This window comes from Sapajus apella, unplaced genomic scaffold (genome assembly GCF_009761245.1).
Source record: "Sapajus apella isolate SASKATOON/1434 unplaced genomic scaffold, GSC_monkey_1.0 scaffold2, whole genome shotgun sequence".
In the NCBI taxonomy this organism is placed as follows: Eukaryota; Metazoa; Chordata; class Mammalia; order Primates; family Cebidae; genus Sapajus; species Sapajus apella.
Window position 1 is genome coordinate 78,532,542 of NW_022436942.1, and position 17,169 is coordinate 78,549,710.

The window sequence follows — 17,169 nt, forward strand, 5'->3', positions numbered from 1 at the left end:
ACAAGAGCAAAACTACGTCTCAAAAAAAAAAAGAGAGAGAAAAGAAAAAAAATCATATGTACATCATAAATATATACATCTACTATGTGCCTACAAAAATTGAAAACAAAACAAAACAAAACAAAAGAATCCACGATTAAAAGCTTTTATATAAAGGGAGAACCTCTGACCAGAAAGAGCCGACAGGAGGCGATCCTGGACGATCTGGGGCCGTCAATTGCGAGACGCGGAGGATTGTGGGACTTGTAGTTTTTCTCGCATCACTTAAGCTTTCTGGACTACATGTCCCAAAATGCAAGTGCAATCAGGCAATCCCACTGTGGGTTGTGAGGTGGTCCTGGAACTGTGAGAGGTAAGTGTGTTCTGTGAGGGCTGCGGGTTTCTGAAGTTGTGGATTTCTTGTGAGGGATTCTGTTTCTCCTCTTTGCCCTTGGGGGGACCTGGAAGAGAGCAGCTGTTCCACTGAAGGGCGTTTTCAGCGGGGTTTCCCTGGCCCTTTGGTCTCAGGAAACCGGACTGTGCGTTTGTTTAGCTGTTCACGTGTTGCTGTGGAATGTCAAGAAGGAAGCGGGGTCCTGCTCTCAAATCTGGAAAGCTAAGCATAAAATAATGTTTACATACGGGGTGCATGTCACTAGAGGATTTGTGCATTTTATCAAATAATATGTCAAAGTCTTTTTTTTTAGACGGAGTCTCGCTTCTTTTCCCAGGCTGTAGTGCAAAGGCGCGATCTCGGCTCATTGCAACCTCCGCCTCCCGGGTTCAAGCAATTATCTTGCCTCAGCCTCCCCAGTAGCTGGGATTACAGGCACATGCCACCACTTCTGGCTATTTTTTTTTTTTAATTTTTTGTATTTTTAGTAGAGATAGGGTTTCACCATGTTGGCCAGGGTGGTCTCGAACTCCTGACCTCAAATGATCCACTTGCCTTGGCCTCCCAAAGTGCTAGGATTACATGCGTGAGCCACCGCGCCCAGCCCTCTATTTTTACAGCTAGAAAAGCTGACTGGCAAGGGATCTTGTCTCTCTGCTGTGTCCAAGTAGCAGAGTTTGCAGGGAAGGGTAAACTAAAATGATAAGGGGGAAATGAAAAAATAAAAGGAAGCCAGGCACGGTGGCCCACGTCTATAATCCCAGCACTTTGGGAGACTGGGGCGGGCAGATCACCTGAGTTTGGGAGTTCCGGACCAGCCTGACCAACATGGAGAAGCCCCGTCTCTACTAAAAATACAAAATCAGCGGGGTGTGGTGGCACATTCCTGTAATCCCAGCTACTTGGGAGGCTGAGGCAGGAGAATTGCTTGAACCCGGGAGACAGAGGTTGAGGTGAGCCGAGATCAAGCCATTGCATTCCAGCCTGGGTAACAAGAGCAAAACATCGTCTCAAAAAAATAAAAAGAAAAGAAAAAAGAAAAAAATAAAAGGAGTGTGCGTGTGCTTAATTACATGAACAAAATCAAAACCCTGAAAGGTAGAAAAGGCCGTTGAAGTGTAAATCCCAGCCGGCAGTGCTTGAAAGGCTCCACTGGGTTATTTGTGCCAGCAAGTCCTCCTTTGGACACTGAAAAGGACTTCATCAAAACCTGACCTACTAGGGTCAGGCTCCGAGACTTACGCCTGTAATCCCAGCCCTTTGGGATGCTGAGGTAGATGGATCACTAGAGCTCAGAAGTTCGAGACCAGCCTGGCCAACATGGTGAAACCCCGTCTCTACTAAAAATACAAAAATTAGCCAGGCATGATGGTGCTTGCCTATAGTCCCAGCTACTCGGGAGGCTGAGGCAGGAGAATCACTTGAACCCGGGAGGTGGAGGGTACAGACTCTGTCTCAAAAAAAAAAACAAAAACAAAAAACCATGGCCTGGCGCAGTGGCTTATGCCTATAATCCTAGCACTTTGGGAGCCCAAGTCAGGCAGATCACCTGAGGTCAGGTGATCAAGACCAGCCTGGCCAACATGGTGAAAGTCCGTCTCTACCAAAATACAGAAAAATTAGCTAGGTGTGGTGGTGCACACGTGAAATCCCACTATTTGGGAGGCTGATGCAAGAGAATTGCTTGAACCCAGGAGGTGGAGGTTGCAGTGAGCTGTGATTGCACCACTGCACTCCAGCCTGGGCAACAGAGGGAGATGCTGTCTAAAAAAAAAAAGAGAGAGAGAGAGGGAAAAAAACACCCCAGTTTCTCACATGAGGTTTCTTTTTCTCTAGAATGAAGATGAGCTTTGGGTTGACTTTCAGGTCAGCAAAAGGCCGTGGAATTGCAAACCCCAGCCGGCAGTGCTCAAAAGGCTCCACTGGGTTGTTTGTGCCAGCAAGTCCTCCTTTGGACCCTGAGAAGGTCAAAGAGTTACAGCGTTTCGTCACCCTTTCCAAGAGACTTGTCGTGATGACTGGGGCAGGAATCTCCACCGAGTCGGGAATACCAGACTACAGGTCAGAAAACGTGGGGCTTTATGCCCGCACTGACCGCAGGCCCATCCAACATAGCGATTTTGTCCGGAGTGCCCCAATCCGCCAGCGGTACTGGGCAAGAAGCTTCGTGGGCTGGCCTCAATTCTCCTCCCACCAGCCTAACCCTGCACACTGGGCTTTGAGCACCTGGGAGAAACTTGGAAAGCTGTACTGGTTGGTAACCCAAAATGTGGATGCCCTGCACACAAAGGCGGGGAGTCGGCGTTTGACAGAGCTTCATGGATGCATGCACAGGTGCAGGAGGTGTAGACTGTTTGAACGCAAACACGTGTGTTGTTTTGGGAGAGTAGGGACCTTGGCTGACTTGATCACCACAGTCTTAGACCTTGAGAAGGGATTTCAGAGCAAGTTGTTTATTTTGGAGTTGACTTCTGTCAATTCATTGACGGAATGGGGACATAAAACAGGAAAGAGAGGAAAGCCAAGAAAGGGTGTGTTAATGAGTGGGTTACTGCTTTGGGCACTGGGGTTCAGTCCTGTGAGGACCCTCCAACTGTCTAGGACATGCTGAGGATTGTCTCATTGAAACTTGAGGGCTGGGGCTGGGTGCTGTGGCTCACGCCTCTAATCCCAGCACTTTGGGAGGCTGAGGCGGGCAGATCACTTGAGCTCAGGAGTTTTAGACCAGCTTCAGCCAACATGGTGAAACCCCATCACTACTAAAAATATAAAAATTAGCTGGGTGTGGTGGCACACACCTGTAATCCCAGCTACTTGGGAGGCTGAGGCAGAAAAATCTCTTGAACCTGTGAGGCAGAAGTTGCAGTGAGCCAAGATCACACCACTGCACTCCAGTATGGGCGACAGAGAAGACTCCATGTCAAAAAAAAAAAGGAAAGGAAAGAAAAAAAGAAGTTGAGAGCCGTGCACGATGACTCATGCCTATAATCCTAGCTGAGGCAGGAAGATTGCTTGAGGCCAAGAGTTCAGGACCAACCTGGCCAACATAATGAAATCCTGTCTTTTTTATTTTTTTTCTTTTTCTTGGCAGGCTTAAAACAGAGATCTTGCCTCTATAAAAATAAAGTAAATAAAATAATGGGTTTTTTTTTGAGACAGAATCTCCCTCTGTCACTTAAGCTAGAGTGTACTGGTGCGATCTCAGCTCACTGCAACCTCTGGCTCCTGGGTTCAAGCAGTTCTGCCTCAGCCTCCCAAATAGCTGGGACTATAGCCACCACACCCAGCTAACTTTTGTATTTTTAGTAGAGTCAGGGTTTCACCATATTGGCCAGGCTTGTCTCAAACTCCTGACTTTGTGATCCACCTGCCTTGGCTTCCCAAAGGGCTGGGATTACAGCCCTGAGCCACCTCGCCCAGCCTTTTTTAAAAAAGAAAGTTAAGGCCAGATGTGATGGTTTACGGCTGTAATCCCAGCACTTTGGGAGACCAAGGCCGGCAGATTACCTGAAGTCAGGAGTTCAAGACCAGCCTGGTCAACATGGCAAAACCCCGTCTGTACTAAAAATACAAAAATTGGCTGGGTGTGGTGGCACACACCTCTAATCCCAGCTACTCAGGAGGCTGAGGCAGGAGAATCGCTCGAACCTGGGAGGCAGAGGTTGCAGTGAGCTGAGATCATGCCATTGCATTCCAGGCGACAGAGAGAGACTCTGTCTCAAAAAAGAAAGAAAGAAAGAAAGAAAGTTGAGCAAGCTAGGGTGATTTTTTCTTTTTTCTTTGTGTGTGTGTGTGTGTGTGTGTGTGTGTGTGTGTGTGACAGAATCCAGAATCTCACTCTGTCACACAGGCTGGAGTGCAGTGGTGTGATTACAGCTCACTACAGTCTCAGTCTCCTGGGCTCAAGTGATCCTTTCACCCCAGCCTCCTAAGTAACTGGGACTACAGGCAAACACCAACACACCCAGCTAATTTTTAATTTTATTTTTATTTTTTGTAGAGACAAAGTCTTACCATGTTGCCCAGGTTGGTTTCGAACTCCTGGGCTCATGTGATCCTCCTGCCTTGGCATCTGCAAGTGCTGGGATTATAGGTGTGAGCCACTGTGCTTGGCCTTGAAGCTGGGGTATTTATTCACCATCTTTCATCCCTCATTGGGCTCTAGGGGAATTAACTCCTTAACATTTTGACTCTGCTCCTCCCAAGGAGGCTTCCATGGTCGGAGAACACCCAAGGCAAGAGAGACACAGGAAACTGCTTGTGCACTAGGTGCTGTGGTTCATACCTGTCATCCCAGCAACTCAGGAGGCTGAGACAGGAGGATTGCTTGAGGCCAGGAGATCAAGACCAGCCTGTGTAACACAGCCAGACTCAGTCTCTACAAAAACTTTTTTTTTTTTTTGAGATGGAGTTTTGCTGTGTCGCCCAGGCTGGAGTGCAGTGGCAGGATCTTGGCTCATTGCAACCTCCACCTCCCGGGTTCAAGCAATTCTTCTGCCTTAGCCACCCAAGTAGCTGAAGAAAAGTTTTTTGGTTTTTTTTTTGGGACAGAGTTTCGCTCTTGTTGCCTAGGCTGGAGTGCAATGGTGCAATCTTGGCTCACCAAAACCTCCACCTCCTGGATTCAAGCGATTCTCCTGCCTCAGCCTTCTGAGTAGCTGGGATTACAGGCATGAGTCACCACATCCAGTGAATTTTGTATTTTTAGTAGAAATGGGATTACTCCATGTTGGCCAGGCTGGTCTCAAACTCCTGACCTCAGGTTATCTGCAGACCTCAGCCTCCCAAAGTGCTGGGATTACAGTAGTGAGCCACTGCACTCAGCCAAAAAAATTTTTAAGAAAGGAAACTGGGCTGGGCATGGTGGCTCATGCCTATAATCCCAGTACTTTGGGAGGCTGAGGCAGGCAGATCACTTGAGGTCAGGAGTTCAAGACCAGCCTGACCAACACAGTGAAACCCCGTCTCTATTAAAAAATACAAAAAATTACCTGAGTGTGGTGGTCCACTCCTGTAGTCCCAGATACTTGGGTGACTGAGGCATGAGAATCGCTTGAACCTGAGATGCAAAGGCTATGGTGAGCTGAGATCACGCCACTGCACTCCAGCCTGGGTGACAGAGTGAGACTCCATCTCAATTAAAAAAAAGAAAAGAAAGGAAACTGTTTGCAAGTGGCCTTTAGCATGTTCTGAGGAAGACATGAGCTCATCACCAATAGCATGTGCTATAAACTGCTGGGTCTCCGATGCCTAGGATGCCTAGACACATAGAACACAATGTAGCTAGGCATATAGTCAGAAGTCAATGAATAATGAGGGAACAAATACATGGGAGGGTATCATGCTTGTGGGTCTGGCAATAATTGTAGCTAACTGGAGACTATTTCTTTTCCTTTCTTTTTTTTTTTTTTTGACATGGAGTCTCGCTCTGCAGCCCAGGCTGGAGTGCAGTGGCATGATCTTGGCTCACCACAACCTCTGCCTCCCAGGTTAAAGCAATTCTTGTGCCTCAGTCTCCCAGGGACTACAGGAGTGCACCACCACACTCAGGTAATTTTTTGTATTTTTTGTAGAGACGGAGTATCACTGTGCTGGCCAGTCTGGTCTTGAACTCCTGACCTCGTGATCTGCCTGCCTCAGCCTCCCAAGGTGCTGGGATTACAGGCGTGAGCCACTGTGCCCAGCCTGGAGACTATTTCTTTAAGGCCCGGAGAGGCTTCTCTGAGGACTGAAATCAGTCGGCCAATGGTGAAATATTTACTGGGTGCCTAGAATGTAGGGTGTACATACATTATACTATGAAGCACATTATAACACTATTGTGCTTCTTAGTGGTGTGGAGAGGTCAAAACCAAAGTATAGGCTGAGCACAGAGGCTCACACCTATAATCCCAGCATTTTGGGAGGCTGAGGGGGGGCGGACAATTTGAGCTCAGGAGTTTGAGACCAGCCTGGCCAATATGGGGAAACCCAATCTCTACTAAAAGTACAAAGATTGGCTGGGCGTGGTGGTGCATACCTGTATTTTCAGCTACTCAGGAGGCTGAGGTAGGAGAATCATTTGAGCATTGGTGGCAGAGGTTGCAGTGAGCCGAGATCACACCACTGCACTCCAGCCTGGGAGACAGAAAGATATTGTCTCAAAAACAAAACAACAACAACAACAAAGTATAAAACATGGTCCACTTTATAGGCAAGAACTTTGTAATATTTGGGGGTACATGAAAATAACATAATTGGCTGGGCAGGGTGGCTCACACCTGTAATCCCAGCACTTTGGGGAGGCTGAGGTGGGTGGATCACCTGAGGTCAGGGGTTCAAGACCAGCCTGACAAACATGATGAAACCCCGTCTCTACTAAAAATATAAAATTAGCCGGGCATGGTGGCACATGCCTATAATCCCAGCTACTCAGGAGGCTGAGACAGGAGAATCATTTGAACCTGGGAGGCGGAGGTTGCAGTGAGCCGAAATCGCGCCATTGCACTGCAACCTGGGCAACAAGAGCAAAACTCCTTCTCAAAAACAAAACAAACAAAACCCATAATTAATGATAAGTGACAATGCACGATTGCTAAATAGTGTGGTTCTTGATTTATATGCTGTGCATGTTCAAATACACAAATTTAGTAAAGATTGGATAATCAGTTGAGAAAGCTTTTTTTTTTTTTTTTTTGCTTGTGGGCTCAACCCTCTTCCCAGTCCTGGAGACAAGGGCCAGGCCAGGTTTTCCTTTGCTCTTTTTTTTGGGGGGGAAAGAAAGAAAGAAAGAAAAAGAAAAAAAGAAAGAAAGAAAGGAAAAAAAGAATGAAAGAGAGAAAGAAAGAGTAAGAGAAAGAGGGAGGGAGAACGGGAGTCTTGCTTTGTCGCCCAGGCTAGAATGCAGTCTAAAAACTGGTATTAAAAACCTCTTTTATGCCAATAATTGTGCTTAACAATGGAGACAGGAAGGAATAAGGGAGGAAAAAAGCAAGCAGCCAACCAGTATTTCATTTAAATCTGTGAAATGCTATGCAATTACTGAGGAGTGATTTACTTCCAATTATGTAGTCACTTTTGGAGTAGGTGTGATGTGGTACTGAGAAGAATGTATGTTTTGTGGATTTGGGGTGGAGAGTTCTATAAATGTTTATTAAGTTTACTTGTTCCGGGTCTGAGTTCAAGTCCTGAATATCCTTGTTAATTTTCTGTCTCGATCTGTCTAATATTGACAATGTGATGTTAAAGTCTCCCACTATTATTGTGTGGGAGTCTAAGTCTCTTTATAAGTCATTAATAACTTGCCTTATGTATCTGGGTGCTCCTGTATTGGGTGTGTATATATTTAGGATCGTTAGCTCTTCTTGTTGCATTGATCCTTTTACCATTGTGTAATGTCCTTCTTTGCCTCTTTTGCTCTTTGTTGCTTTAAAGTCTATTTTATCAGAGGCGAGAATTGCAACTCCTGCTTTTTATTTATTTATTTATTTATTTCTCTCCATTTGGTTGGTAAATCTTCCTCCATACCTTTGTTTTCGGTCTTTGTGTATCCTTGCATGTGAGATGTGTCTGGATGCAGCATACTGATGGGTTTTGGCTTTTTATCCAATTTGCCTGTCTGTGTCTTTTGATTAGGGCATTTAGTCGATTTAAATTTAGGATTCGGCCGGGCGCGGTGGCTCAAGCCTGTAATCCCAGCACTTTGGGAGGCCGAGGCGGGTGGATCACGAGGTCAAGAGATCGAGACCATCCTGGTCAACATGGTGAAACCCCGTCTCTACTAAAAATACAAAAAATTAGCTGGGCATGGTGGTGCGTGCCTGTAATCCCAGCTACTCAGGAGGCTGAGGCAGGAGAATTGCCTGAACCCAGGAGGCGGAGGTTGCAGTGAGCCGAGATCACGCCATTGCACTCCAGCCTGGGCAACATGAGTGAAACTCCGTCTCAAAAAAAAAAAAATAAAATAAATAAATAAATAAATAAATAAATAAATTTAGGATTCATATTAATATATGTGAGTTAATACTGCCATCTAATGCTAGCTGGCTGTTTTTTCCCATTAGTTGATGTAGATTCTTCATTATGTTGATGCTCTTTACCTTTTGGTATATTTTTGGAAAGGTTGTTCCTTTCTATGTGTAGTGCTTCTTTCAGAAGCTTTTGTAAAGCAGGCCTGGTGGTGATGAAATCTCTGAGTACTTGCTTGTTCACAAAAGATTTTATTTTTCCTTCACTTATGAAGCTTAGCTTGGCTGGATATGAAATTCTGGGTTGAAAGTTCTTTTCTTTAAGGATGTTAAATATTGGCCCCCACTCTCTTCTGGCTTGTAGGGTTTCTGCTGAGAGATCTGCTGTGAGTCTGATGGGCTTCCCTTTGTGGGTAACCCGACCTTTCTCTCTGGCTGCCCTTAGCATTTTCTCCTTCATTTCAACCCTGGTGAATCTGACAATTATGTGCCTTGGGGTTGCTCTTCTTGAGGAATATCTTTGTGGTGTTCTCTGTATTGCCTGGAGTTGAATATTGTCCTGCCTTGCTAGGTTGGGAAAGTTTTCCGAATAATATCCTGAAGAATATTTTCCAGCTTGGATTCATTCTCTTCATCACATTCAGGTACACCTATCAAATGTAGATTAGGTCTTTTCACATAGTCCCATATTTCTTGGAGACTTTGCTCATTCCTTTTTACGCTTTTTTCTCTAATCTCGTCTTCTCGTTTTATTTCATTGAGTTGGTCTTTGACCTCTGATATCCTTTCTTCTGCTTGGTCAATTCGACTGTTAAAACTTGTGCAATACTTCGTGAAGTTCTCATATTGTGTTTTTCAGCTCCATTAATTCACTTATATTCCTCTCTAAATTATCTATTCTCATTAGCATTTTGTCAAACCTTTTTTCAAGGTTCTTAGTTTCTTTGCATTGGATTAGAATGTGTTCTTTTAGCTCACAGAAGTTTCTTATTATCCACCTTCCGAAGCCTGATTCTGACAATTCATCACACTAATTCTCCATCAGGCCTTCTTTCCTTGCTGATGAGGAGCTGCGATCCCCTGAAGGAGGAGAGGCATTCTGATTTTGGGTGTTTTCAGCCTTTTTGCACTGGTTTCTTCCCATCTTTATGGATTTATCCACCTGTTGTCTGTCCAGCTTGTTGGTGGTAATGTTATTTCTGTTTCTTTGTTTTCCTTCGGCAGATGCCCATCCCCCACAGAGCTGGACCTTCCCGGGTTCAGCTGTGCTTGCTGTGAAACTCTTAACTATAAGCATTTCCAATTGCTGTTTTTTTGTGGGGGTGGGACCAGCTGAGCCCGATCAGCTGGCTCCCCACCTCGGCACCCCTTTTTTATTCTTTTCCTAATTGAACTGTCGATTCCCTCCAAGGTGCCCCAGTCGCCCACCGAAAAGGCACCGGGATCTATGCAATTTCCCGTGCAGCGACTGCGCAGGCTGAAACAGCAGCGCTGAGATTCGTGGTGCTTTTCTGCCCAGGAATCTCCCAGTCTGGCTCCCCGTTTCAGTCCCCTTTTCAATCAGCTGAATGGGCAACACTGCCTTCCCGGAGCTCCAAACACCAACTAAAAGGGCACCCAGTCCCACATACTTCGCACTGAGAACCACTGTGCCCGGATGCTGGCAAAACAGCCGCACCGGCCAAAAGAGTCATGCTGGCGACCCGTGGGGCTCCTCCGCTGGGAATCTCCTGGTCCGTGGGCAACAAAAATTGGTCTGGAAGTCTGGCATCCACTCATTCCCTGCACCTTCACTGGGAGCTGCAATTCTGAGCTGCTGCTAGTCGGCCATCTTGGATCTCTCTCTAAGAAAGGTTGTTTTTTTTTAATTTTTTTTTTTTTTTTTTTTTTTAATAGAGACAGGATCTTGCTGTGTTGTCTAGTCTGGTCTCGAAATCCTGAGCTCAAGCCATCCTCCTGCCTCAGTCTTCCAAAGTGTTGGGATTACAGGTGTAAGCCACCACACCTGGCCCAATAAAGCTTTTTTTTTTCTTTTCTTTTTTTTTTTTTGAGATGGAGTTTCACTTTTGTTGTCCAGGCTGGAGTATGATGGCAGGATCTCGGCTCACTGCAACCTCTGCCTCCCGGGTTCAAAGGATTCTCCTGCCTCAGCCTCCCGAGTAGCTGGGATTATAGGCATGTGCCACCATGCCGGGCTAATTTTGTATTTTTAGTAGAGATGGGGTTTATTCTCCAGGTTGGTCAGGCTGGTCTTGAACTCCCAACCTCAGGTGATCCGCTTTTATGGGCATAGGTGGCTTGAGACTGGCTCAGATTTCTCTAGGCAAAAGGAGGAAACAGGGCTTTCCAGATGAAGGGAAATTGTAGACCCAAGACGACTCTGGCCTGGCCTCTGTAGAGGTTTGGACCTGGAAATTGTAGAAACCAGATTGTCTGGGAAAGTTAGACCCAAATCATGGTTGCATTTGAAAATCAGGCAGTGCAGTTGGGTCGGTTGTGAGACACCAAAGGGGTTTATTAGTGGTTTCGGAGCAAGAAAGCAACATGATAAAAATAGCATTTGAGGAAGGCTAGACAGGATTTAAAAGAGCACATCAGGGAGGTCAGCCTGAAGGACCTAGATTAAGAGTATCTAGGGAATTTGAGTTAATGATGCTTATGGATTCATTAAAATAATTTTTTCATTATAAAAATCTCTTTTTTTAGTAATGAAAATTTCAAACGTTCACAAGAGAATAGTATAATGAATTCTCATATACCACCACCCAGATTCCAAGGTTTTATCAAGATTTTGTCATGTCTACTTTATCCATGCTCTCCCTGTCTCTTCTTAAGCATTTGAAAACAAATCCAGGACTTCCTGATATTTCACAGGGGCCTTTTTTTTTTGAGATGGAGTCTCCCTCCTGTCATGCAGGCTGGAGTGCAGTGGCAAGATCTCAGCTCACTGTAAATTCCACTTCCCAGGTCCAAGCAATTCCCCTCCTGAGTAGCTGGGATTACAGGTGTGCACCACCATGCCCAGCTAATTTTTGTACTTTTAGTAAAGACGGCATTTTGCCGTGTTGGCTAGGCTGGTCTCGAACTCCTAACCTCAGGTGATCCACCAGCCTTGGCTTCCCAAAGTGCTAGGCTTTTTTTTTTTTTTTTTGAGACAGAGTGTTACTCTGTCACCCAGACTGGAGTGCAGTGGTGTGATCCTGGCTCATTGCAACCTCCACCTCCCAGGTTCAAGCAATTCTACTGCCTCAGCTTCCTGAGTGTCTGGGATTACAGGCACTCGCCATCACGCCTGGCTCATTTTTGCATTTTTAGTAGAGATGGGGTTTCACTGTGTTGGTCAGGTTGGTCTCAAACTCCTGACTTCAGGTGATCTGCCTGCCTCCTTGGCCTCCCAGTGCGGGGATTACAGGTATGAGCCACTGTGCGTGGCCTGGCCTGGCCTTTTTTTTTTTTTTTTTTTTTTTTTTTTTTCTGAGACAGATTCTGCCTCTGACACCCAGTCTAGAATGCAGTGGTGACATCATAGCTCCCTGTAACCTAGAACTCCTGGGCTCAAGGAATCCTCTGGCCTCAGCCTCCAGAGCAGCTAAGACTCTAGGCACATGCTACCACATCCAGCTAGCTAAAAAAAACTTTTTGGCTGGGTGTGGTGGCTCATGCCTGAAGTCCCAGCATTTTTGGGTGGCCAAGGTGGGCAGTACATGAGGTCAGGGGTTCGAGACCAGCATGGCCAACATGGCAAAACCCCATCTCTACTAAAACTATAAAAATTAGTCGGGCGTGGTAGTGGGTGCCTGTAATCCCAGCTGCTCTGGTGGCTGAGGCAGGAGAACTGCTTGAGCCCGGGAGGCAGAGGTTGCAGTCAGCCGAGATCATGTCACTGCACCCAGCATGGGCGACAGAGCAAAACCCTGTCTCTACAAAAGAAAAAAAGATTGTTTTTTTTGAGACAGGGTATTGCTATCTGCCCAGACTGGTCTGGAACTCCTGGGCTCAAGCAAGTCTCTCACTTCACTCTCCCAAAGTGCTGGGATTATAAGGTGTGAGCCACCATGCCTGGCCACAGGGGGCCTTTTAAAAGAAGAAAGTCAACATAATCTGATGGCTGACTAGAACTAAAAGGAGAAAAATGAGGCTGGGTGTGGCGGCTCACACCTATACTTCCAGCACTTTAGGAGGCCAATGCAGGAGAATCTCTTGAGCCCAGGAGTTCAAGGTTGCAGTAAGCTATGATCATGCCACTGCACTCCAGGTATGAGCCACCACACCTGGCCAAGACCTTGTCTCTTAAAAAACAAAAAACAAAAAACAAAAAAAAACCGCGGCTGGGCATGGTGGCTGCCGCCTGTAATCCCAGTACTTTGGGAGGCCAAGGCAGGCAGATCAGAAGGTCAGGAGTCCGAGATCAGCCTGGCCAATATGGTGAAACTCTGCCTCTACCAAAAATACAAAAATTAGCTGGGCATGGTATGCACCTTTAATCCTAGCTACTTGGGAGGCTGAGGCAGGAGAATCGCTTGAACCCGGGAGGTGGAGGTTGCAGTGAGTGAGATTGTGCCACTGCACTCCAGCCTAGGTGACAGAGCGAGACTTTGTCTAAAAAAAAAAAAACAAAAAAAAAAACAGACACAAACTGCTCCCCTCCAGTGGCTCAAGCTCAAGCTCTGGTGATTAGAAAGGTGAGAAGGGAACCAGGAGACACTGTGTCCTGGAAACCAAGAAGGAGAAGTATTTAGAGGATGGTAATTGACAGTGGCAAATGCAGCAGATCAACAAGGGAAAGGATAGAGGGAAAAACGCAGGTTTGGGCACTAAGGAAATCAGCAGGCAAGACATTTGCAGTCATGTTAAGGACATTAGTGAGCTATAGCAGAAGGTTAGGAAGGAGTGTACAGGAAGGAAACAGATGGGCCGGGCACAGTGGCTCATGCCTGTAATCCCAGCATTTTAGGAGGCCAAGGTGGGAGGATCACTTGAGGCCAGGAGTTTGAGACCAGCCTGGGTGACATAGTGAAACACCGTCTCTACCAAAAATACAAAACTTAGCTGGGCATGGTGGCACATGTTTTGTAGTGTAGTCTGAGCTGCTCAGGAGGCTGAGGTGGGAGGATAACTTGGGCCTAGGAGGTCGAGGCTGCAGTGAGCCGAGATCATGCCACTGCATTCCAGCCTGGGCAACAGCCAGACCCTGTCTCCAAAAATAAAAAAATAAAATAGAAAGTATACCTAAAGCGGGGTGGGGATTGTGTGTGAGGGAAAGAAGCAGTGCTGGAAGGGCTGGAAATGGTTGGGGATGAAACGTCTCTGGCAGCTGTGTGCCTCCCAAGGACAGGCTGTTCAGTCGGTGTCTTCCTTGGTTCCAGGGTCCTGTGCTTGGATTGTGGGGAACAGACTCCCCGGGTGGTGCTGCAGGAACGCTTCCAAGTCCTGAACCCCACCTGGAGTGCGGAGGCCCATGGTCTGGCTCCCGATGGTGACGTCTTTCTCTCAGAGGAGCAAGTCCAGAGCTTTCAGGTCCCATCCTGTGTTCAATGTGGAGGCCGTCTGAAACCAGATGTCGTTTTCTTCGGAGACACAGTGAACCCTGACAAGGTTGATTTTGTGCACAAGCGTGTAAAAGAAGCTGACTCCCTCTTGGTGGTGGGATCATCCTTGCAGGTATCTGAGTTGGCTAGAGTGGTAACTACCCCTTGTGTGGAATTGGAAGTCCCGGAGAGACGCCCCTGTTTGGTTTAATTTTTTTCTTTTTTTTTTTTTTGAGAGGGAGTCTCGCTCTCGCTCTGTCACCCAGGCTGGAGTGCAATGGTGCCATCTCAGCTCACTGCAACCTCCGCCTCCCAGGTTCAAGCAATTCTTGCTTCAGCCTCCCAAGTAGCTGGGATTACAGGCACCTAGCACCACACCCGGCTAATTTTTGTATTTTTAGTAGAGACAGGATTTTACCATCATGGCCAGGCTGGTCTCAAACTCCTGCCCTCATGATCTGCCTGCTTCAGCTTCCCAAACTGCTGGGATTACAGGCGTGAGCCACCGTGCCTGGCTAGTTTAACTTTTTCTAGATCTGGAGAACCTATACATTCTTATGTGTGTCTTTTCCTGTGCAGGTGTACTCTGGTTACAGGTTTATCCTCACTGCCCAGGAGAAGAAGCTGCCAATTGCAATACTGAACATTGGGCCCACACGGTCAGATGACTTGGCATGTCTGAAACTGAATTCTCGTTGTGGAGAGTTGCTGCCTTTGATAGACCCACACTGACTACAACCTGATGTTCCAGAATGTGGAACAGGGACTTTGACTTGAATCTTGCTGCTAAAGGTAAATGCCTTCTCAGATAATGGATTCCAGTTCCCATTTGACAGAGTAGGGTACATTGAGAAAATATAGAAGGTTCTAGGTATCTTAATGTGTGACTGTTCTTAATTAAACCATTTTTTAACATTTTTGGCTTTGTATGAAATGCTTCATGAATTTGTGTGTCATCCTTGCACAGGGGTCATGCTAATTTTCTCCATATTGTTCCAATTTAAGCATATGTGCTGCTGAAGGGATCACTAAAATTTATTTTTGAGACAGGGTCTGGCTCTGTCACCTAGGCTGAAGTGCAATGGCCTGACCTTGGCTCACTGCAACTTCTGCCTCCCAGGTTCAAGCCATCCTTCCACCTCTGTCTCCCAAGTAGCTGGAACTATAGGTGTGCACCACCATGCCCAGCTAATATTTTGTATTTTTTGTAGAGACAGGTCTCACTTTGTCACCCAGGCTGGTCTTGAACTCCTGAGCTCAAGCCATCTGCCCGCCTTAGCCTCCCAAAGTGCTGAGATTACAGGCATGAGCTACCATGTCCAGCCAGAACTATTTTTTTTTAAGTCAGAGTCTTGCTCCATTTCCCAAGGCTGGAGTGCAATGGCACGATCTCGGCTCACTGCAACCTCTGTTTCCTGGGTTCAAGTGATTCTTCTGCCTCAGTTTCCTGAGTAGACGGGACTACAGGCACATGCCACCACACCTGGCTAATTTTTGTATTTTTAGTAGAGGTGGGGTTTCACCATATTGGCCAGGCTGGTCTCGAACTCCTGATCTTGTGATCCACCTGCCTCGGCCTCCCAAAGTGCTGGGATTACAGGTGTGAGCCACCGTGCCCAGCTGATAAAATATTTGTATGTAATATTCAGCCCATATTCAAACGTCCCAGTAGTCCCAATAATTTCCTTGGTAAGTTTGCTCATGATTCAGAATCTAATCCTGGTTCAGATACTACATTTAGTTATCACGTCTCTTTAGCTGCTCTTAATCTAGGACAGTTCCTCAGACTTTGTCTTTCAGAGCATGCTGAAGAATCCAGGTGAATTGTTTTGCAGGTTGTGTTTGTATTTGTCTGTTTTCCTATTATTACATTCTAGATAAACATTTTTAACAGAAATACAACATAGAGGTTGGGCATGGTGCCTGTAATGCCACCACTTTGGGAAGCTGTGGTGGGCAGATCACTTGAGGCCAGGAGCTTGAGACCTGACTGTCCAAAATAATGAAACCCTGTCTCTACTAAAAATACAAAAATTAGCCGGGGGCGGTGGTGGCACACGCCTGTAATCCCAGCTGAAGTAGGGGGCTAAAGCGAGAGAACGGCTTGATCCTGGGAGGAAGAGGTTGCAGTGGGCCTGGGTTGTGCCACTGCACTCCAGCCTGGGCTACAGAGTGAGACCCTGTCTCGAAAAAAAAAAAAATACAAAATAGGTATAAAATAGATTAAAGTATCAGGAAGTGTGAAAAATGAAGAAAAATAGAGGGAAAATTGTTCTACCTCTCAATTTTAGCACATTTCAAACATATACAAAAACAGAACAGTGTACAGGAAATGTACACTATTCTATTTTTGTATCTGTTTTTGTATATGTAAATATCCCTGTGTCCCCATCACCAGGCTTTAGTAACAGCACATGGACAATTGTCTCATCTCTATCCCCCCTACTTCTCACACTCCTGCCACTAGATTATTTTAAAGCAAATACCAAACATTATTTTATTCCATTTATAGATACTTTAATATGTATCTCTCTTAATTACAATATTATAATCACATTAAAAATTAAAAATATCACTGCCAAAAATCATTGTTGAAAAAAAATAAAAATAATTCTATAACATCATCAAATATTCCCACAGTTTAGGATTTCCCTGGATTATCTCTCTTTTTTTTTTTTTTTTTTTTTTTTGAGATGGAGTTTTGCTCCATCTCCCAGCGTGGCGTACAATGGTGCAATCTCAGCTCACTTCAATCTCCCCCTCCTAGGTTCAATCGATTCTCCTGCCTCAGCCTCTTGAGTAGCTGGGATTACAGACATGTACCACCATACCTGGCTAGTTTTGTATTTTTAGCAGAGACAGGGCTTTACCATGTTGGCTAGGCTGGTCTTGAACTCCTAACTTTAAGTGACCCACCTACCTCGGCCTCCCAAAGTGCTGGGATTACAGGCGCAAGCCACCATGCCCAGCCTGGAGCAGTTTTTAGGTTGATGGTGAAATCAAGCAGATGTTACAGAGTTCTCATATGCCGTGCTCCTACACAGCCACACAAGATTTACCCATTCACCTACTGAAGGACATCTTGTTTGCTTCCAAGTTTTGGCAATTATGAATAAAGGTGCTGTAAATATCCATGTTCAGGTTTCTATGGACTCATGGATAAATAGCAAGGAGCCTCCAATTGTTGGATCTTATAGTGAAAGTATGTTTAGTTTTGTAACATACCGTCAAACTGTCTTCCATATCATTTTGCATCTCCACCACCAATGAATGAGAATTTCTGTCCAACCTTCATTTTTTTTTTTTTTTTTTTTTTTTTTTA

At 45.8% G+C, this 17,169-nt stretch overlaps 1 protein-coding gene and 1 non-coding gene across 2 annotated transcripts; one reads left to right on the forward strand and one right to left on the reverse strand.

Annotated features, from left to right (window-relative positions):
• Window positions 1-264: 264 nt before the first annotated feature.
• SIRT4 (sirtuin 4) lies at window positions 265-14,783 on the forward strand. The gene is made up of 4 exons (XM_032241600.1): window positions 265-352; window positions 2,210-2,707; window positions 13,686-13,980; window positions 14,427-14,783. Exons 2-4 carry the CDS (start codon window positions 2,211-2,213, stop codon window positions 14,577-14,579), a joined length of 945 nt encoding a protein of 314 aa, XP_032097491.1. The 5' UTR covers window positions 265-352; window position 2,210; the 3' UTR covers window positions 14,580-14,783.
• Window positions 14,770-14,876, reverse strand: LOC116527787. The gene has a single exon (XR_004258734.1). It is a non-coding gene; the product is annotated as a U6 spliceosomal RNA (small nuclear RNA).
• Window positions 14,877-17,169: the final 2,293 nt, after the last annotated feature.